Source organism: Grus americana, chromosome 3, assembly GCF_028858705.1.
Source record: "Grus americana isolate bGruAme1 chromosome 3, bGruAme1.mat, whole genome shotgun sequence".
Classification (NCBI taxonomy): Eukaryota; Metazoa; Chordata; class Aves; order Gruiformes; family Gruidae; genus Grus; species Grus americana.
In genome coordinates this window covers 83,090,891-83,112,401 of record NC_072854.1, presented here as the reverse complement: position 1 = coordinate 83,112,401, position 21,511 = coordinate 83,090,891, and the positions used below count along the sequence as shown (strand labels likewise).

At 38.9% G+C, this 21,511-nt stretch overlaps 1 protein-coding gene across 6 annotated transcripts in view; it reads left to right on the top strand.

Moving 5' to 3' along the window:
* Positions 1–21,511, top strand: part of B3GALNT2 (beta-1,3-N-acetylgalactosaminyltransferase 2) — a 30,025-nt gene that overhangs the window by 3,288 nt on the left and 5,226 nt on the right. For 2 of the 6 annotated variants that reach the window (XM_054819783.1, XM_054819781.1), the window contains exons 2-9: positions 6,966–7,113; positions 8,414–8,514; positions 9,635–9,828; positions 10,963–11,058; positions 15,319–15,429; positions 16,071–16,149; positions 17,407–17,590; positions 19,289–19,414. In XM_054819783.1, coding sequence (XP_054675758.1) covers positions 6,966–7,113; positions 8,414–8,514; positions 9,635–9,828; positions 10,963–11,058; positions 15,319–15,429; positions 16,071–16,149; positions 17,407–17,590; positions 19,289–19,414 — 1,039 coding nt within the window. Of the gene's footprint in view, positions 1–6,965; positions 7,114–8,413; positions 8,515–9,634; positions 9,829–10,962; positions 11,059–15,318; positions 15,430–16,067; positions 16,150–17,406; positions 17,591–19,288; positions 19,415–21,511 lie in introns of all 6 variants that reach the window. The other 4 variants (XM_054819782.1, XM_054819780.1, XM_054819785.1 and 1 more) reach the window with 3 other exon arrangements.

Genomic DNA, 21,511 nt, shown 5'->3' with positions numbered 1-21,511 from the left:
TCTTGTAGCCAGTGCCCATTAATTGGAAAAAAATAAATAGGATCCGTTCCGAGTCCAAAGGCACAGGTCTTTGCTTCGGTGTCCTGAGTTTGGTGGCTCCCTGCTTGCTTTTTGTTCATTAGTTAGTGGGACTGTAATTCACACTCCTGAGCAAGACTTGTGCAATAATGTGCTTTAACGTTTAATTGAAGTCTGTGTCTAACTAGTTACAAACAAGTGCTATCCAAAGGAAGTTTGTGGGTAGGAAGCTTTAGTTATTTTTTGTAAAAAAAATCTTAGATAAATGCTAATTATAAAATGACCTCAGAAACTTGAGAAAGAACAGACAGACCTGCTTTTAGCACTCCAGGTGGATTCATTGCTAATTTTGTGTTTTAATTGACGGTACGAGTCTTATTGAGTAGGAAATTACTCATTGTGGGGCTTCAGTTACAGTGCCTAATCAGAAAGCCCCACACATTCAATGTAATATGCTGCTGCTTTGCTGGTGCTAATGCCCTTTAAGACGTTATTCCTGTTACATTTCTGGGGGAGTGTGGCAGCTAAGAATTGGCCCTTTTGGTTTTGTTAAGAGTCAATCTTTTATTAGTGAATAATTATGCAACAGATTAAAAACCACCATTTTCTAGAAACTGCTTGTATGCCATCTGTTGTCCTGTGGTTCAGCACGTACTTCTTCAGGCACTGGCCTAATGGAACTGTATACAGGTTGGTTAGGCTGGTGTTTAGTTTTTGCAGAATTAGGGCTGTTCCCCTTCACGGACTAGCCTGTGTACATGACAGGTGAGAGAGAAGGAGGGAGATCCTAACCTGCTTCTGGCTTTTCAGTACCGAAATAACAACGTAGGAACAACCTCTGAGGTTATGAGTGATGCTGCGCTCTGTAAGGAGCAATTCTGCCAAAATGTGATACTTTCTTAAGAAAAGATATTGTCTGAAATCTGTTAAGCCTGTCTGTCAGGGAGTAGTATGCTTGGTCACAAAGTTATTTCATCTTTTGTAGGCATGTAAAGACCAATAGGTTGATGGCCTTGGAAATTGAAGCCTTCCATCAACAGGTCAGGTTTGGCATTGGCAGTAGCTGTGCAGTTCTGCCTAAAATGCCATTTGTTTCCCAGCTTTCATCGATGAGATCTTATTATAAAGTTGTTTTCCAGGGATGGGCATCCCCAAGAAAAACAACCCCCTCACCTTTGATGGGCATGAAATAATTGACAAAGAATCCACAACAAAGCTGACAGTATTTTCCAACTGAATTGGATTTTTGCAGTTATTTTGTGGATTTATGTCTGAGACATTGCAAACTACTAAGGACCAGCGTTGGAGTTGCTTTTTTTGTGTTTTGGCATTGGAACAGGGGGCAAAGACTACCACTTCTGCTAGAGTTGGAGAGCAAGGCTTGTGGCTGAAGGAAGCTCTTCATCAGTTGTCTTCTGAATTGCCCGCAGAGTAGAACAGCCAGAAGGGAGCAAGTAGCCTTCCCTGGGAGCAGGTCTTTGTTCCATGGCATTAGGGATTGGATAAAGGTGCTGTGCTTTTCTGCACTGCAGTCTCCTTCCCCTCTTACCAAACCCCCCCCCCCCCAAAAAAAAAAAAAAAAAAAAAGGGATTTGCTGTATTCCTTTTGTGTCTTTGCTTCTGATGCTTTGGCTGTTCCCAGATTTGTCCAGAAGTGTGCAAGTGCTGTACCATTAATAGTGTTTAGAGCACCATTATCCCACTAGTATTATTACTACTGCCACTTTGCAACTCAGAAGGACCCTGCTGTCCCATTTCTTGAAGGGAATGCTGTTGATGTTTAAAAAAAAAAGTTAAAAAAGTAAAAAAAAGTCTGCCTACAGAGGTTTTCCTCTTTGACTCTGTAAAGCTTGTTTAAAAGCTTGTCTAAAGGCTTGTCTGTCTCAAGGAGTACTGTGCTCCTGCAGAAACCAGGGGAGCACATCTTGGTGATTTTTAGCTTTGGTATAAAGTAAGTACTGCAAGGGGGTCATGTAGCTCTGCTTGCAGAGAAACCTGTAATACAGATGAGCTATAGCAAATTAAGTGAAGAAGATTAGAGAGGGGGAAAGAGCTGCTTTTGCTCTTTGGTTTGTTCTTTTTCTGCATGTGTCAGCATTCTGTGAATACAAACCTCCTTTATATTCAGTTAATTCCTTCCTCCCTGTTTGTTTGGATCTTTCACAAAGCAGCACTGAAGAAAGAGAAAGGCTATTAAAGCAGGAATATGGTTGCAAAGTCACAACAATAGGCAGAGATAACAACCTGGAATGTGTGGGGCGGTTTTTTTTTGGGAGGGGAGAGAGGGTGTACTGTTCCTTTTTAATTTCATTTTATAAAGTGGATTAGTTGAGAATATTCTTAATAACTTCTGCCTGGCCTACTTAGTTCCATTCATCGATTTTTATTTAAAAAAAAAAAAAAAAAAGTAAGTAGCAGCATGGGTAGCAGAAGATACAAAGCCCAGCCTTCTGTGGAACTCACTTATTCTAGCAGTCCCCAGTGGTGTTTCTCTGGTGCCTGACAGTGCAGATAAGCCTACACTGCTGTGTTTCTCAGTGCGGACACTAACAAGGAGTCTTTTCTCTGTTCGCTTCCATGAAACATGGGAACTTAATCACTTTGGGGACTGCACACTATGTCAAACTTGCCTGAAAATGACCGGCAAATTTAGTAGTTGGTAAGGGACTCATCAACAGAGATATGTGCAGCAAGATTATATTTACCTTGTTTATTGACAAAATCAAGCTAAATGATCTCTCAATCTTTTCATCTCCTTATAATGGCAGTAAATATAATTAACAGCTTAACTTGACATTTTACTTGAGAATCAGTCTCACAGGAAGAAGAGATGCATGCTAATCTTTGTAGTTTGGGATTCTGAAAAACTTCAAGAGCTATTGACTGCTGCCGAGATGGTTAAAATCTGACCAGGGCCAGCAGACTGTCTGTCAGCAGTGACCTCTTTCCATGGCCAGCTCAGCAGGGGAGATAGACCTCTGCATCTTTAGCCTTGTCTTCTAAGGGCACAGTTGTGTGCTCTCTGTGTGCCCTTGTTTACCTCTTCCTGCATCTCTCCTTAATATTGATCTCTTGGTGGTTCTCAGTCAAGCATGACAGACAGGTGGACGTCCCAAAGACCAGAGTTTTCACCAAGTTTCATGAAAATTGGTGACCAAGAATCCTGGGAAAGCTTACTGCCGCTCACAGTGAGGTGAAGAACTGTACTAATAGAAAGACATCAGAGAATTAGGTGGGAGCCCAGCCCAAGAAAGCTTCAGTAAGAGCTTGTTACTAACTATGTGACACAAGACTCTGGCAGGCTCGACTTTAGCAGTCTTAGACCTGACAGAAGTACTCCCTACAGTTGCTGTACAGAATTAAATGGATCTCAGCAGCTGAAAGAGGGCTGCTTCCTTTCATGTTTTTGTAGCTTTTGCTGTAGGTTAACAGCCTCAAAGCAAAACAGCAAAGTGAAAGCAATTTTGTTCTGGATGCTAAAAGAATGTAGGGTAGGCATTGCACATTTGGCTACTCGTGTTTCACTGAGAAGTCTAGGGCTGCCTGATGTAACCGTGATGCAGCTTTAATTTATTTCTTAAATTCAAAAGCAATGCAACTAGTGATAGTGTGACCTTTGAATTGGAAAGGCTTCCTCTCCTTCTGGATCTCTTTGGTTAGCAACACTTTTAGGGTTTATCATGGAATGTCGTATGTAGCCTTTTTCTTTTTCTCCTCCCCTCCCTAAACTTCATAGGTTGTTTTTTTATCTTTGTAATTGAAAAATTTAAAGGCTTAACTATCTTGCACAACCAGCGCAAGGTAAGAACGATATAGTATGTATTTTTTTAAGCCTATTACAAAGACTTAACATTTTGGCCCTAAGAATGCACAAAAATAGAACGCATGACAAATAAGTTTGGTCCCCAGAGACAAATATTGATTGCTTATATAAATACTTTGTTATTATTGACTTAGAGGTCAGCAATGTTTTCTCTTAACTTATGCTGTATCAGAGTGTGTATATATATGCACATCCCTGACTTATCCTTATAAATGAATAATAGCCTTAGTCTTTTTTTTTCCCTGTGCCTCTATCTCCCTCTTTTTTTAATAGTGCTAGTTCAGAGAGAGACATGTGAATCTGTTTTCCTGAAAGCTTAGCAAATGTTTTTTCTATAGGAAGTACAAACCTTTGCTAACAAGGAGAGAGCTTATTCTTAATTTTTTTGGGGGAAGTAAGCTGTGGTTTTTCCTTTTTTTTTCTTTTTTCCCCATTTTCAGTGGTTTTAAAAGTAAAATAGCATAACCCTTGGGACAGAGAAGACAATGTTCTGAATGTAGACTGCTGTAGTGCTACCTTACTAAGCCTAAAGACAGCCTAAAACAAGAAAGAGCTGTCTGTTCTAAAAGCAGTGGGATATTAATTCTGAAGCATCTGTTACATTAATGTTGTTCCCACATGAATGGTTCATAAGGAACAGCTTCATTCATTTTAAAATACAAACTAATTAAAAGTATGTATATTTGATTTGAGTAGCTTATTTTTAGTTGTTTTTTTAATTGACTTAAGCCAACTATTCTGAGTCAAGTCACCCCATAGACTTTTGCTCTTAGTTTTATTTTTCTCTAATTTTGGTTTAATGAAATGGTTCTGCTTTTAATTAAAAGTGATATCTTAAAGAACAAATCTGTGTAAACAATACCTCACGTGCAGTCTACAAACATGTTAGTCCTCCTTTGAGACTTAAAATGGAAGGCTTGTGGTTAAGGCTGCAGAAGGTGTTTAAAGAATAATCAAAGGATGGAAGAAGAGCCAGGAAAGAAAAGGGACATGTGAGAAAGCAAATTCCTCTATGATGTCCTAATTCTATAATATTGTAGTCTTCTAAATGTGCGGCCGTCTTATGTACCTCTGCTGTTGTGGAAACCTGGTGGATCTTGGCTATGTAATGGCCTTTGAAGACATATAGAGCCTCTGGATAGTTGGTATTTGCCAGCATAAAGGAAAATTAAAATTGTATTCAGATTGAGCAATGTTTAATTTACAAGTTTCTTCAGATGTTATATAGGTCAGTAGGTTTGTATTTAGCTCTGTTAGCAGACAAATTGCATTCCTGAACCTTGCCACCAATTCAATGTATGGTTGTTATTAGAGGTGTAACAGTTGACACTAGTGAAAAACTGAGGAATGGAACTTGTGGCTTGCTGCTTGGGTTTTGAAGTCATTCTGAGCATAAATTAATGTAAACTTTCTTAATAGGTTAATGTTCAGCTTAAGTTATTGATAAGCTTGTAGCTGTTGTCAGTACAGATACATTTAAATAATTGTGGAACTTAAGCTTTTTCCTGAAAATCAGTGTTTGCATGCTTAGAACTAAACTATTTAGTGGGAAATAAACTTGGAAAGGTTTGTCTGTGGAAACATCACTCTGTACTTTCATTGCTCTTGCACTGTTTTGAGAATCAATTGCAGAGCACTGTTTTATTTGGCTTTGGGACTAGGGAGTCAGGTGCAAGCCATTATCAATAGCCCCTGAAGCACAAAAAAAAAAAAGTAGTTCTGAAATCTCTTGATGTTGATTCAGTGCAGAACAAGGTCAAGGCCTCTCTGCTGTGTACTGCATGCTGAAGATGGAATATAAGGCTAGATGGATGTCTGGTGTGATTTGGCGCAGCAGTTCTTGTGGAGGGTGCCGTGAGGTCCTAGGTTAGGTGGGTCTTGTTACAACTGCTCACTATCTTCTCAAAGTGGAGAAAGGGCATGCTCGTACAGAAGGTGGAATCTGGATTATAATTCAACTCTTTCTAGTGGAAGTGCACAATACAGACTTGGAGATATTTTTGGTCTGTTTAAAACTAGATTTTAAAAAAATCTTGTCTGTGCTTTGTGCAGTAGTTTGCAGGGCCTTCACATTTACATTTGTTTTCTTTATCTGCAACCTATGAAAAAAAATAGTGAGATGATAGAAAAGCAATCCTTTGCTAAAGCTAAATATAAATCTCTCTTAAGTCTAGAATGTCTGATAAACTATGCAAATTGACTTTAGCTTCTTGCCTGACTGCAGATTCAAAGTCAGAGCTTCTCAGGCCTCTATCTGGTCATAATCTTGCTTGAAATTAAGTGCAGCTTTCGTGATCTCTACATTAAAACAGCACAAGCTAAATCATGGATTACAAGTTTTGGTGGTGACATCCAGCTATGAATAAAGCCAGAGCATTCCCCTGTGTAGGGCTGTAATACCCTGCGTGAAGGCAGAGTGGTGTTCAACTTCAAAAGGTTAGAAACGATAGGCCTTGACATACTAGATTAAAAGGGTGATCCAGCAGCTTTAGAAAGAAGGGGGCATATTTTTGAATCTGACAGGCCTTGTTTAAATATTTTTTTTCTAGGTAGAATAATGGTGAGTTCTAATAGTGAAGGCCTGGTACCACTGATGACAAGCCCCCAGGCTTCAGGATAAATCATGCTGGAGGAGATATCAATGAGCAAGCAGAAGGCCCAGACTGTCTCCAGAGTTTTGCAGAGGAAACAGTAGGACCTTGTGTCTTGCCCATAGGGTTTCTGATGGCTGATAGGAAAGAGAAGCCAGAAAGAGCATGTTCTCAGGGGGCAGTTTACTCATAAGACAGGCAGACAAATATTTAAAGAATGGAAGATGCCATCAGTCAAAACTAAGGCTTATGTTCTTTACTGCTTTGTGAGTCACAGTTTTAGTTTCGTTTTCCTGCAGTGACTTGCTTAGTTCATTGCAGTAAAGTTTTCCTAGATGGCTAGTGAAGGTTTTGACATATTGAAAATGTTTCCCTGATTCTGAACCAGGAATGCAATAGTAATTCTACTTCTTGTTTTTAGTGTTTCAGGTTCCTAGTACTCTTGTTTTTGAGATGCATTTTAATTATCGCTGGCAACTCAGGCTTGTGGTACTATGTGCATATAATAAATCTTTGTCACTTTATACTTCTAGGTCCGCTGGCCTTCTTTCCTCAGTGGAAGCTGAAACATTATGATGTTATTGTAGGTGTTTTGTCAGCTCGACACAATCATGAACTGCGCAGCGTTATAAGGGGCACTTGGTTCAAGCATCTGAAACAACATCCTGCATTGAGCCAACGGTAATCTCTAGTGTTTTGTAACTTGGGGCTTTGTAAGGGTGGGGGCAGGGAAGGACTATAATGCTTCAATAGCTTGATTTCATCCTTTTTTGAGGAAGTATTTCCTTTTTTTTTTTTTGCTTTATTTGTGAGCATCTCTGATAAATTTTTTTAATCTGCTTGGTAATATATAAGATTACTGCTTGCTCTGGGCTGGAACTGTATTTTATACAAGGAATGAAATGTAATTGTTTCTTCACTGTTTGGTTTTGCAATTAGTTGCCACTGTTTGTTAGTGATGTATAAGACTTTCCCTTTTTCTGTTGCAATGTACGCTTTGTACAGTATGCAACTTGAAATGCTTAGTAATCCAGGATACTTGAAAGCAGGCAGGATCATGTTTGGTGAGAGAACCAGAAAAAGCCTCTTACAACAGTTTCAACTGTGAAGTTCGTTTCCCACTGCACCAGGTATACAAACTGCTGACTAGCAGAACCCTTCCCGATTGCTTGCATAGGCCTGACAGTCTACAGAGAGCTCTGCTCTTGCTGAGAAAGTTCTGCTACAGTTCATTCCTGGAAACATTGTCATCTTGATAGGCCTCGCATTTTGGTACCTGCTTTGCACTGAAAGCCATTTACTGTTCGCAAATTTGGTGTCAGTGTGCAATTTCCAATGAAGCATAGCTACTTCAGTCATCTAAAATGTGACCTTTCAAAGCTTATATGGAGTTCCAGGAGGATATTTAACTGTTAAATGAAGGACTGGGCTAAGGTGGATCTTCTTGCTCTTTATACTGCTTGTTGTCTCCTGACTGTGGCACAACCATGGTCGGAGCTGGAAAGAGCAACCTGTTGTTTTGCTATAACCAGAAGCTGGGACAGGGATAGTCTGAAGTCCTTGTTCCTCCTTTGACACTATGTATCTTTTTTCTTATAATTTTTTTCATTGGCTTTTGAATGCAGAATATTCACACAATCTTGAATTAATAACAAAGCCAGGCAGGGAAAGGCAGGGCTTCAGGATCCTTCAGTGTTGCCTGAGGTCATTGTCTGTTTAGCGTGCTGGCTGTCTTGAATCCCATTCCCAGTTGCCAATCTTCCTGTGCCCTCATGATGAAATGTGAAAGGCTAATGTGGGCTTGGAATTGAGCCCCTGTGAGGGGACTGATGTGGTAGCTCTACATAGAGACCCTCATTGCTGATTTTTAAGGGGTTCAAAATCGTAATCTTGTGCAAGTCAGGCCAGTGATGAAATAAGTTTATTGAAGGTGGAGGGAGGAGGGAAGAGAACTGGTGTTAATAAAACCAAATTATTTTAGTGTCCTTGTGAAGTTTATAATAGGTGCGCATGGTTGTGCTGTGCCAGTGGAGGACAGAGAAGACCCCTACTCCTGCAAACTTCTGAACATCAGTAACCCAGGTATAGAAATTAACTTTTAAAAATTCTATGATCTCAACTAGAACTAATCATTTTTCATTATGAGAGTAGTTTAGGGTGCTTATCTGGGACAGGCAGTCTTTAAAATAAATGCAGCCTAGAACTTGCTGTCTTAACAGTTTTATAACCTTTCTTTCAGTGTTATGTGCAGACAAGAAAGTGAGATATCTTTGGGGGTGTAAAGGGGAGGCCATTGACTTCTAATGGATTTGCATTTTCCTTGCGTTGGGGGCCAGTCTCTCCCATATAACATATGTTTTTACTCAATCCCCATGTAAAATGAAGTTGGAGAGAGCTGGAATGTCCCGATCCAGTCTCGTATGTGAAGACAGTAGTAAGGAACCAGAGTCCTGAGTGTCAGGTGGACTTCTCTGGTAACAAAGTGAATTCTATGCAGGTCCGGCTGATAGGTTTTTCAGATTCCGCCCTAGAGTGGGAACAATTAAGAAACGTACCATGGGGAAAAAATGAAATGCTGCCATACAAAAATTCCTATATAAGATTGTAAATTTTACCCATCACCTTTTTTTTTCCTATTTAATTTTTCTACTTTAATTGCAAGTTAACTAAGGACTGCTTGGCACTTAAGCCCTGATTCACCATTAAATGAAACTTCTGTTACTTTCTCTTTGAATGGCAACATCCCCTGTTTAACCAATCTCCCACAAATAAATGGTACCTCAGGGCTTAGGGAGGAGATAATACCAAAAAGTAGGCAGCTGAATTAAGTGGAGGTGTATGCCATTTTGATACATGAATAATTATTTAATATGCTAATATGCAGATATTAATGCAATCAAATAGCATTTTTGTCTTCACTCTGTGAATTTATTGTGTTTCTAATCTTTTCTCTGTGGATATGTAGGCATTGACTTGCAATTGCTGGTAGCCAGCAGATTGCTGCGTCACTCTGAGTTTCTCCTTGCTGCAGTCTGCAGTCAGTTGTATTTTCTTTTCCTCCTGCGTTTGATTATTCTTGTCCACTTGCAATCCATGCTAATCAATCAGAATGCTTTGTGTGTATCTAGTGTGCTTTGTGTGTATCCACTTCAAGAACTATGAAGTCTTCTCACATTACCTCTGTCCTTTCTTCTTCATACAGTTTTGAATCAGGAAATCGAAGCATTCGGTCTCCCTGAGGACGTACCTTCTGTACTATCTGAAGACAGAACTGTCAGTGTGAACTTTCGTGTACTTTACCCCATTGTCATTACCAGTCTTGGGGTATTTTATGAAGCTGATGGGGTTGGATTCCAGAGGAACATCACTGTAAAACTATACCAGGCAGAACATGAGGTAGAGTGTTGTAGTTATCTTTTGAAAGTGAACTAAAGTGACATGCTGCTGTGATGATTTAGAAGTACCAGACAAGCATATGAATTATATTTTTCTTCTGTTGCATTGTAAATTCTTATTTTACAGATATATATATGCATACATACACACACACACACAAAAGATGAAAAGATGAAATTCACAGTGTTGTGAGTTAATTTAAATGCCCTTTTGAAAGAAAGCTTATATTTAATTCCAAGACACAATTTTGATTACATTTGAGATTCTAAAGTATTGATAGGTATTAAGGAATAAAAAATAAACTGTTGAATATATTTAAAACACATGTGCAGAAAGACTTGATTGTTGTATTTGGTATATTGCATTTATCTCTACCAATAACTTGATAGACTAGCCAGAAGTCTTGAAATTGGTCTACAGTAGAAAGAATTTTATATTTAAGCTAATAATTAAAATTAAGTACAGGAAATATACTGAAGTATGGCTTTTACGATGAACTTCCAAAGAGTTGGGTTTATAATACCAAAAAAAAAAGTATACTGTAATCAGGTTTACGTTTGCTAAATGGTATAATTCTAAATGTTGAGAGCCTAACAACTTGATCTGCATTAGCATTTTACTGCCAGTGAAGGAGAAAAAATAGTATCATAGGAGGGCTTGGAGACTGTTTTCTGAAGATTGAGAATCTGGCAATGTTGTTTATTGTTATCTTTATGGCATTTGTTGTTATCTAAGAGCTGTTTGGTAGCCTATGTAATATAGTAGCACTTCAGTTTTAGGGGTCAGCATCCTCTGTTGCCATTAATAGTAGTCAGCTATTTAAGCAGAACATAGAAAATCTGTAGACTGGGAGATGAGTCTGAGTCTTCCAGATGATGTGCTCTGTTCGTTGGATTCTAGTTGAACTTGCATTCTTATTCCATTGTTGCTTGCTTCCACTGTATCAATCCTGCATTTGAATTCTGTGGAGTCTGTAAGACTGTTGTGAGAATAAAACTTAGTATTAAGTTTTACACAATCAGTAAGCCTCTTTCCACTATAACTAACTGAGATGATCAAGATTTGCATAATTTCACAGCACTTTTAATGTGTGGGGTTTTTTTTAATTTTTTTTTTCTTTTCTGTTGTTCATAGGAAGCTCTCTTCAGTGCTCGCTTTAGTCCACCAAGCTGTGGAGTGCAAGTGAACAGATTGTGGTACAAGCCAGTAGAGCAGTTCATTTTGCCAGAGGTATGTGCAGTATTGGAACTATCTGCAGTTCCTTTAAGTCAGCTGGAGAGACTGACTGATAAGACTGGCCTTTTGCTTGAGGCAGAAGAGGGCGATTGAAGACCTCTAGTTGAGGGGCATTTGCTGAAATCCAGAATTTCTTTTTCACCATCTCATTATCACCAGTAGTTATAAAGCAAAAGCCTGAAAAACACAAATTGATTTTAAAATTACATTGGCAAATAGTAGCAATTTCAGAAACCTTTTCAGTTTCTGAGTGAAAATTGTACCTGCTTCGATTCTGTGGGAGAGTTTACCAGAGAATAGAATGCTTCTTTCTACCTCCTGCTTTTTCAGACATTGTTACAGAAGATAGGGAGGGGAAGATGGCACAGGTTTCTGGGGAAAAGAGGTTTCTGCTGCTGATGTCTTGGACATAACAGCAAGATATTGTGTGTTACATTTGCAATGACAGTATTAGTTGAATAGTTGTAATCAAGAAGCACTTGAGGGCTGCTGAAATTTTGGTTATTCATTTTTCTGGCAGCAGCAGTGAGGAATTGTTTGTTCATTGAACCATGCAAGGAAACAAGAATCAAAACGTCAAGAAGGTCTGTAGTAGGGTTTATCTGTAATATACTAGATGGAGTATGTGGCACACAGAAGACTGACATTTGGGTTTTTAAAACCTGTCACCATCCTATGGCTGAAGTATGCTTTTGTTTTGTTTTGCCTTCCCCGCCCCCCCAAGTGTGTGCCCCTCAGAAATTTAGAACACTGCTTTTTTGGCAGTAACGAAAAGTTAGTGTTCTTGCTTGTCCTGAGATACCATTAGCTAAGCTAGTGAGGCAAGGTCTAAAGGTTTTTGTGGTTTTTTGGGTTTGTTTTTTTTTTTTTTCTCCCCTTGTTGCAGTCCAAGAGTAGGGTTTTGGTATAGGGCTATAGAACCTACTTGTGGCTGCTTAGGAAGGAAGGTGATTAAACAGAGGAGGCACGGACTATAGGTAGGATGAAACCTGGTATTGTTACAGTGAAGGTTTAGTGAACACAAATTGACTCAGAATGAGAATTCTAGTTTAGCAGACCCTCCCAGGTACAAGGAATTGTTCCCAGTGGACCAGTGATCTCTCACTACATGTGTCAGCTGCCTTTTTAGGCTGTTTCCCTTCGTTTAAATATTCTCCTATATGACTGGACCCTTACTGCTAGTTCTATAAGTTGTCTTTGGGTCCGGGTTGTTTTGCTATGTAAGAAATTAGGTGGTTTATGAAAGAATGGAGCAAGAGAAGACTGTAGGGGGAGGAGAGGACATTTGGGGCCATTTTAATCCCGGTTTTATTTCCCTGGCTCTATAAGAATGAATGCATTTGGAACCCCCCTTCTTTCAAGGGCAATCTGCATCTGATTAATTGGTTTATCATCTTAAACAGTTTTTTACTGAATACTGTGCAAGTTTGTTATGCTGGCAGGAGACCTTTTGGGTGAGCAGACCTCTTGCAGTATTTTGTGCATATGTTTTGACAATCTAATTTGGTGTCAAAATGATTGAGAGTGTTTTACTTTTTTTTTAAAAAAGAGTATTGGTTACCCGGTAATTTGGTAGTATAACATGTAAGCCTCTTCCCTGTAGGATTTTGTTCTGAGATACTAAAATTCTAGGCAGTTGTAATTTTGCTATAAATGATTGCATTTTTCCTGAAAGGCAGATGGGAAGTATTTCATTTAGAAAGGAGACATTAGTATTCATATATTTCTTTGTGTGGGCTTCCTTAATCTGATAGGTGTCATGCGCTGAATGCTTACAGGATAACATGATGTTTCTAATGTAGATTAATAGGGCTTATGCACAGCATGTAGTCTCCTGTATACTTAGGATGCTGAACCATGCAAGATGATTCAGAGGAGATAGAACGCCCACGTGTTCCTATCTACTTGTTTGAGAGCAGTAAATTTAGTGAACTGTTTAATTGTCACAAGATGGCTTCTGAGACAATATCTATTCTCTGCCTTTCCACCTTCAAGAAGTAATGGATTGTACAGACTGCTGAAGAGCTTCATTCATCTTCCAGCTGAAGTGCTGCTCTTCCTGCTCATCTTGGGGAAAGAAAGGGAAATGCAGCATTAGAATAAGCATCTGGCAGGCCAGATTGTCAAAGGCAGAATCGATCATTCAGCTTTGGAATGACTGAAAGCGCAGAAGAGCAGAACTGCTAGCAGAAAACTAAAACTCACAGAGGAGCTCTTACAGCCAAGTCTTCGCAATGCACTTGTTTTGACAAAAAGCCATGGGCTGCTTGCGTGAAAATGGGACTCCATACTATGCATACTCTGTATTACTGATGGGGAGTAGTTGGAGAAACAAAAAGCACAGTGCTGTTTAGCATTAGGAAAGGAGTTTGGCAGGGCTGCATTATGTCAGTACACCTGTTCAGTATTCACTGTAAATGCCACTGCGCTCTGGCAGCAACAAGGCTGGAATTTAAATGGGGAAGAACAGATGATGTAATCTCAGGTGTGCCACTAATGTTTTGCTTTAAGCATTTTCAGGCCTCAGCTTTCATTAAGCGGCTTAGAGTAAGAATAGCTGAAGGCTAAAGTCATTAGAAAATTTGCTTACAAGTCTCTCAACCTGGAAAATAATGATAGTTTGCAGCTTTAGAACACCTTATGCTGAGGTTCACTTGTAATAACTGATTAAGGTTCTTGGTATGTGTTGGAAGTCAGTAATAGTCAGTAGTGAGAATTTTAATGTTTCTGGTTGCTGAGGAGTAAAAGGACTCTCAGGCTCACTAAACAACTTACTAAAGGTGGTGCCTGTAAACAAGGCACAGAAGTGGGATTAGAGCCCAGTCCCTACAGCAAAAAACATTGGAATGGGAGATGACAGCCTCTGCAAATAGAGAAATTGAGCATGTGGGTTTTACTGTGCAAAGTGTTCAGAGGTCCTGCCACTAGAAAAAAAGTTTTAGTAGTGGTCTATTTGTTTTGATAACTGACAGGTAATTAAACAAACAAGGAAGGTATTGAGCATGCAAGTCAGGCTTGAATAAACACTGACTAGCTCCATTATTAGATTATAAAGCTGGCATTATAAATAATAGATGGGAGACTTCTGAAATACACAGCTATCATTAAATGCCAAGACCTACTTCTACGGGAAAGCAAAGAATTGAGCTGAACTCTAATCTAGACTTAACTGGAGAATTTCTGGAGAAGGTTTTTGGAGTATCAGGAAGCTGAAATGGGGAAAAGCTGAGAGGTTAGTACAAGTAAACAGACTTTGTACAGCAACAGAGATGCTACAAATAGTTGAAACAAGTTTTTTCTCTGTTCCAAGGTCCACACCAGTGTTTTTTCCTATGAAATTGGGAGAAATGAAACGGAACATGCTCATCTAGCAGTCAGGCATATAATAACCCTACAACGACTCTATACTACCTTGTCATAAGGGTGAAATTACTTTTAAAAAAAAAAAAGTAATACTACTAGCACTCTTACCTGTACAACATACCACTTGTCCCTTTGCATGTTCTTAGGGGTCTTCAGGAAAGTCTTACATAAAATGGGTAGTAGTCAGACTGAGGTGGATTAGCTTCAAGTTGAGATGAAGTGCTTTTAAATGCAAGAATTTTTACACACACACACACAAAACATGGGCTGACGTAACTTAAAATTGACAGTTAAAACCAGAAAATTTTAAAGATATTCACTTGTCTTTCTCTTCCTTTCCCTATTAGCTAAGATGTGAGGTCAGAGTTCTGTGACTCTCCTACAGTAGCTTGTGACAGCTTTGCCAGGATAAAGGTGGCTGTATTTTCCTTTGAGTTTTGCTGATGTCAGGATCGAGTCTCTGATCTCTGGTTTTGGCAGATAACTAAAAAGCAGCACTTATTTCCAAATCTGTTTTAATGCATTCTCTTTGTAATGTAGGATTTTATAGCTGATTTTAAAAAATTCACTTCAGGTCACCTTTAAATGCCATCTTAATGATGTTAGAAAGCCAAAGTCTTCCACACTAGACTTCTGCTAAAAGTTTAATGTTCCTAATGTAGAGATTCATGAGTAGTCTTAAAAGCATGATTATGTGTTACTGAGTTTTGCAGATGTATTTCTTTTATGTGTAACTTATTTTTATTGAAGTGTAAGTAAAACACCTATGTTGTGTGTTCACACTGTATGCTGCATGAAATTGACTATTTTAAAATAAAAAAAAAACCTGTTTGATTTTCATCCTTTGAAGTCTTTGAATACCTGCATAACAGTGTTTTGCTCTCTTATCAGAGTTTTGAAGGTACCATTGTGTGGGAAAGCCAGGATCTTCAGGGCCTTCTTTCAAGAAACCTTCATAAAGTGATGGTGAATGATGGAGGGGGTGTTTTCAGAGTCATTACAGTGAGTAACCTCACCTTTCCTTCTACCATGTTTCTATTTTTCTTGGGTATTTAGCATTTTGCTTTCCTGTGTTTCTCTCTAAATTGTTAATTCAGTTGAGCTTCTCCTGTTGTCTCAGAGGGAAAGTTTGCTTTGCCTGGGAAAAGGACAAGGGCATGCAAAAAATGATGCTTAGTAAGTGGCATCTTTTATTTTGAAGGGAGTAAAGTTTGCCTACTGTCTTTGTCAGATGTGAAGCAGTATCAGTTTACCAGAGAAGGCAAAATGTAGGTCAAAAATCCTGTGCTAAAAATCCCAATCGATGAGATTAAGTCTGTTTTTTGCTTTTTGGCAGTCTCTTTTCCTGTCAAAACGTTGCTTGCTTAAACATGTAATTTAGCCAGAATAACTTTACATTTTGCTCTCAACTTCAAAACTAGTTTTCTAAAAGTTTCAGTGGTGCTGTTAGTTTTAGGTGAAACTTCAAAAAATGCCACAAAACTTTACAGTTAAAATTCTTAGTCTTTCATTATGCAGGTACCTAAACCAGAAGAGCTTTAAATTAATTTCATCCTCAATTGCCAAAAAACTTCACACCTTAAAACCACATCGGTAATGAGAGATGAACTAATTTATTTCTTCCATTAATCTGTCTCTAGCAGGCAGGGGAAGGGTCACTGCCACATGAACTCACAGAAGGTGTGGAGGGAATAGCAGGTGGTTTTATCTACACTATTCAAGGTAAGTCTGCAAAACATAGCATCACATTTGATGTTATGATAAAAGAAGAACTTGAAATTACATTTCTGAGATAAATTCGTGCTATCTCTCTGAGCTCGATCAACTTCAGTTTTCTTTTAGTAGAAACAATTAATTTATTTCTGTATTTTTTTTTATGCTTAATGTCAATGTTCTGATATTTCTTTGCTTGGTCTTTGTCAACCACTCCAGTAGACTTGCATCCCTTTGGCTTTTTATTAACAGAAATACCATTTTTATCTAGACTCTCAGTCCTTGTTTTTTGTTACCCAAACCCAAGTTATAAAATGTTGTGCAATGCGGTCCTCAAGAAATCTTTCCCTGGTAATTTTCACATTTTTTCCAGTCCTGCTACTTTTAGAAATAGAAGTACTGTGGCATAATGTTTAATATTAACTACTGACAAATAGTGATTACCTACCATAGCCTGCTTGTCTGCTTCTGTTTTTGCTGGTTTACACCTATTTCAGTAGAAGGTTCACAGACCCCATAGGAATCGTTTCCATTGTCTAAGATTTTGGCCACATAGCACTAGTGTTGATGTGTTCTTATCGGTCCATCATAAGCCATGACTTTCAGAGCGTTATTCCTGTGTTTTTGTAGTTAGGCCTGGCAGATATAAATTGGTCAGACCTATTGTCTTGTCATCTGTGTAAGAGACTAAACTGAGGTGTGCTAAAGCCCTTCCCTCCTGGTTGTCAAAAAGTTCTTCAGTACCACAAACTATCTCCTTACCAAGAAGTTCAGTATTCTTGCTATATCTTTTTACCTTTTATCTACAGTCAGTTATGTGATGAAATTCAGCAGGGACTACCTATGCTATGTCAAAGCAATTCCAGTTTGATTACATTGAGCATAGGATTTTTTGTTTGTTTGTTTTTGGGGTTTATTATTTAATGCTAGGTATATATACTTAGGAGTAATTGATATAACAGTAACCTGTTTACTGGTAAGAGCAATAGTGAAGTCCCGGACAGCTCTTTAATATAAAAGAACCTTAAAAAGTTAAATCCTTTTATTACTGAAGAGAATACTGCAGAATATATATTTCTTTATTGTTATGCAACTTTTAACATTTCACAGAAAATCTTAAATTAATTGTAGGATCTTCGTAACCCCATTGAGTTGAACACTTCTTCAGATTAATTTTGTCAGTATGTTGTGTATTATCCAAGAGAAACATGTGAAATAATATGTAGGTGTGCATCTTTGTTTAATGATGGGTGCTGCTTCTTTCAGAAGGTGACGCTCTTTTAAAAAGCCTCCATACTCGCCCAGAAAGGTTTACAAGTCACATAAAAAATCTTGAAAAAGAAGATGCTTTATTGAAGGAAGAAAGCAGTACCTATGATGATATTGTTTTTGTAGATGTTATTGACACTTATAGAAATGTTCCAGCCAAACTGCTGAACTTCTACCGATGGTAAGTTGAAAAGAAAGCATTTTCTCTTAGGAATGTTGCTGTTTGTAGTGCAAGATGATCCAGCATGTTACGTTATCTGATAGATTCCATTACATACTTACCTTATGTGATTTATTTCATTAAGTTGTATTTCTGTCTCACAGTTTTGAAGGCACGTAGTGTATCTAATAAATAAAATAACAGGATCTGTATTTCTTGAATGCTGACCCTTGGTGCCTTAAATAAGCATAAGCTGGCAAGACAGGCTTCTGCTCTAGGAGTCCAGGTGTGAAAATTTTCATGTCTCCTTGTAATTTGTTTCTGACTGAAAACTAGCAGCTTTAGTCTTTTAAAGGATGGCATTTGGCCAGCTTGTAAACTTAGTGTTTCAGTTTGTGGCCGTTGACTCTTGTCCTGTCAATGGGCACCACTGAAAAGACCCTGGCTCCATCTCTTTACACCATCCCTTCAGGTATTTATATACATTGCTGAGCTCCCCCATGAGCCTTCTCTTCTCCAGGCTCAACAGTCCCAGCTCTCTCAGCCTTTCCTCATAGGAAGGATGCTCCAGTCCCCCAATCATCTTGGTGGCCCTTCACTGAACTGTCTCCATCCAGTATGTCTGTGTCACACTTGTCCTGAGGAGCCTAAGACTGCACACTGTACTCCAGATGTGGCCTCACCAGGGCTGAGGAGAGGGGAAGGATAGGAAGCTTGTGTACAGGGAGGACAGAAGGTTGAAAGGAAGAATTTTCATAGCGTATTACATTGTCTGTAGTGAATCTAATAAGTTATTGTCTCTAATTTGCAATTCTTCCCATTACTCTGAGACAACTGTTTCAATAAATTGATGTTGCTGTGGAGTAAGAAATATAGCTGATGGTTTTAGTTGCTTGCAAGATTATGCACTTATTTAACAGATTTCATGGTTATGAATGTAACTGAAAAACTGAACCATGCTTTCAGTTTTAAAAAGGGAGTTTAAATGTCAAGACTTAGATCTTTGTGATCATTTCTTACAGGTTAGCAAATTTTTCAAGATTTAGTAATAAAATGCTTGAGGAAAATGCCTTTCTCATTATGAGAAATTACCCTTAAAACCAATGTCTGTTAATCAACCAAGGAATAATCCCTAGAATCTTAAGCTTCTTTGGTTATTTTACAAGTGACAGATATTCAGCTATTTCAGACAGTTAAAGATTACTTTTTTCATATTTGAAAAGTGCTTTACTGAGGAAGAGTAAGTGCCAAGTTGTTTCCACAGATGTTTCTTAAAACCTTCTACAGTTGTATTGTCCTTGAACTGACCATTTCATCCTGAACAGTAGGCTACTGACATGTAGCCACTGGCTTTTAACAGCTGTGCTGCCATCATCAACAGAGATTCATACCCTTCTGAGGTCAATACTGTTTAAGATGGATTCATTAGTAAATCCACCATCTGTCCTGGAGAACAAAACTTCAAGTTTGTTTTATTCAGCTCATACACAAATCCATATTGTAAGACCATCATAGGGTGCAGCTGCATCTCTTTTCTGTAGGACAAGAAGTCAGCTGTAGTCAATAGGGAAAACATTTAAAAGTCAAGGGTAGGAAAGACATTCCTCCCCTCTTTCTTCCCCCTTCGCTTCCCAAAAATCCCTTGTGGAGTGTTCTGTTGTGTAACTGTGGTTTGTGGACTGCAGCTCAGCATCTCATCACTTTTCTTTTTGGCTACAGGACAGTTGAATCAACGAGTTTTGATTTGTTGCTGAAGACAGATGATGACTGTTACATTGATTTGGAGGCTGTTTTTAACAGGATAATGCAGAAAAAATTGGACAGGCCAAACATTTGGTGGGGAAAGTGAGTTTTTTTTTTTTTTTTTTTTTTTTTTTTTAAGCTTGTCTTTAAGAGATACCATGTTTTTAGTGAATGGTTTGCTGCTTTAAGTCTGTTTTCTTGTGGGTTCCCCTCCTCTGCCTATGGAAGCTAACTATACAAGGCAGGACTCTTGTATGTGTAGAACTTTGAATCTCAGAATACAGAAATCAGTCCTTTACAACAGCTTTCCAGCGTGTGCCTTTACAATGAGTTGAACTTGTTGAATATATTACCTAGTTTTAGAATGTGTTGTATATGTCTTTGTCGTGGTACTTAAGTAAATAGAAGTATTCCAGCAGTACAGTAAAGTTAAAAGGCAAGTGTATACTAGAATTGTAAATGTTCCTTTTTTTAAAGCCACTGTGATTTTTCTGGTGGGCTTGAGGAAATGGAGTAACAGAAGAAATGAAATTGCCTTTATAGTCTGCACTTTTTGGAAGTCTGTGAGTGACAGGCATTGCTACCCATTTTGCTGCTGTCTGAAATGGTAAATCTGATTCATGAATTCTTGAGTGAAGTTCCCCAGCCTGCATTACACTTGTGAATAACTAGGAGGATCGTAAGAGCCCATCTCTTCCCTTCCATCCATGGAATGCATTGCTACACTGGTATAACATCCAATATAGCACAAACGCTGTGCTACTATAACATTCAGTGTAGCACAACGGCAGGACGGGTCTTCCTGTTGCTATCTGCTTACTGAAGAAAAGCTGACCTTTGCTGCTAAAGGTGTCGTGCTTTACCAGTGTGGTACTGACTGTTGCTTACTTGTAAGGCAATTTAATAAGGTGTATGAAAGTGTGTGTGTGTGCCCAAGTGTGGGGAATAGCTGGCTATCTGGTGATGATCTCGAAGATCTGAGTGGTGGGCATGTGTTCTTTAGCCTGTACAAAAAACCCCATCACCTGCTGCCTGTTAAATTTTTTGGGACTGCCTTTACCACAAGGCAAGGCTAACAGTGAAGGTAAGATAGGTTCATTCTAGCAATCTGAAAGGTCAGGAACTTGATGACAAGATGGAAACCAACTTGCAAAAGGAAAAATAGCACTATGTATAAGCTGCCTGGGCTGCTGTTCCAGCTGATGTAGGGAAGGCTCTTCTGGGGTATGTTCTGGCCTGTGAGAGCTGAGGATGTGATACCAAAGAGATTGACCTCCTTCTCCCTGGTGTCCCTACCCATGCAATGGTAGGTGTCCCTACCTGTGTGTTGCTGCCTACCATAGGCCTGCTCCTTGGCCAGAGTTTTCTGGTTATGTGTTCAGCTTTGTGGGCAACCACTGAGTGTGCAGGAGTCTTCTACAAGAGTCTTCTGAGTGGTTTTGGGGGATCGTTCCAAGCTCTCCTACCTTTCAACTCAGTGACATCTTGCATATTTAGACTTGAGCATTGGTGAAAGTGCAAATGAAATGCTGTTAGGCTTCTCTGACAGCTGGTTCTGGTGTGTGGAGACCTCAACCTTCTGAGGAGAAGGTTAATGTATCTGGCCCTTGAAGTGACTTTATTGATGGTCTCCCTTCCTTCTGCTCCTCTGAGCATGTGTCTGAGAAATCAAACTTTGCAACCTAGACCTTATTAAGCTCTCTCTAGATCAGACAAGTTTCTTGTTTGTCTAGTGTTCCTTATCTGCTAATACTTAATTCCTTTATTCTTAGAGAAACTTATCAGAGTTCTTGTGAATGCCAAAATGATCAGCTTTCTCTGGCAGAAACCAGGGATGAGATCTCAGTGAAACTGGGAAGGGAATGCTTTGGATTGAGCAGTACTTTCAGTTAATAGCCCTTTTCTGATGCCACTTCATATTGTGTGGTGGTTTCGTTCATGAATTTTAAATCACCATTTAAAAAGCATATCTAGCTAATCTAGAGCACTTCAGGGCTGCAGGCTGGAAAACCAAATGATCAAGATAGCCTACTTCAGAACTTTGGCTCGTCTTGGGGAGACCATACTTAAGTTACTGCTTTTCTGTTCTTTTTAAACTGCAATCAAAAGATTAGTCACCCTCAGGCACAAGAGGTGTCTTTGACAGATCGCCGATCATGTCTGCAAATGACCAAATTTAGGATGGGGTAGAATGTATCA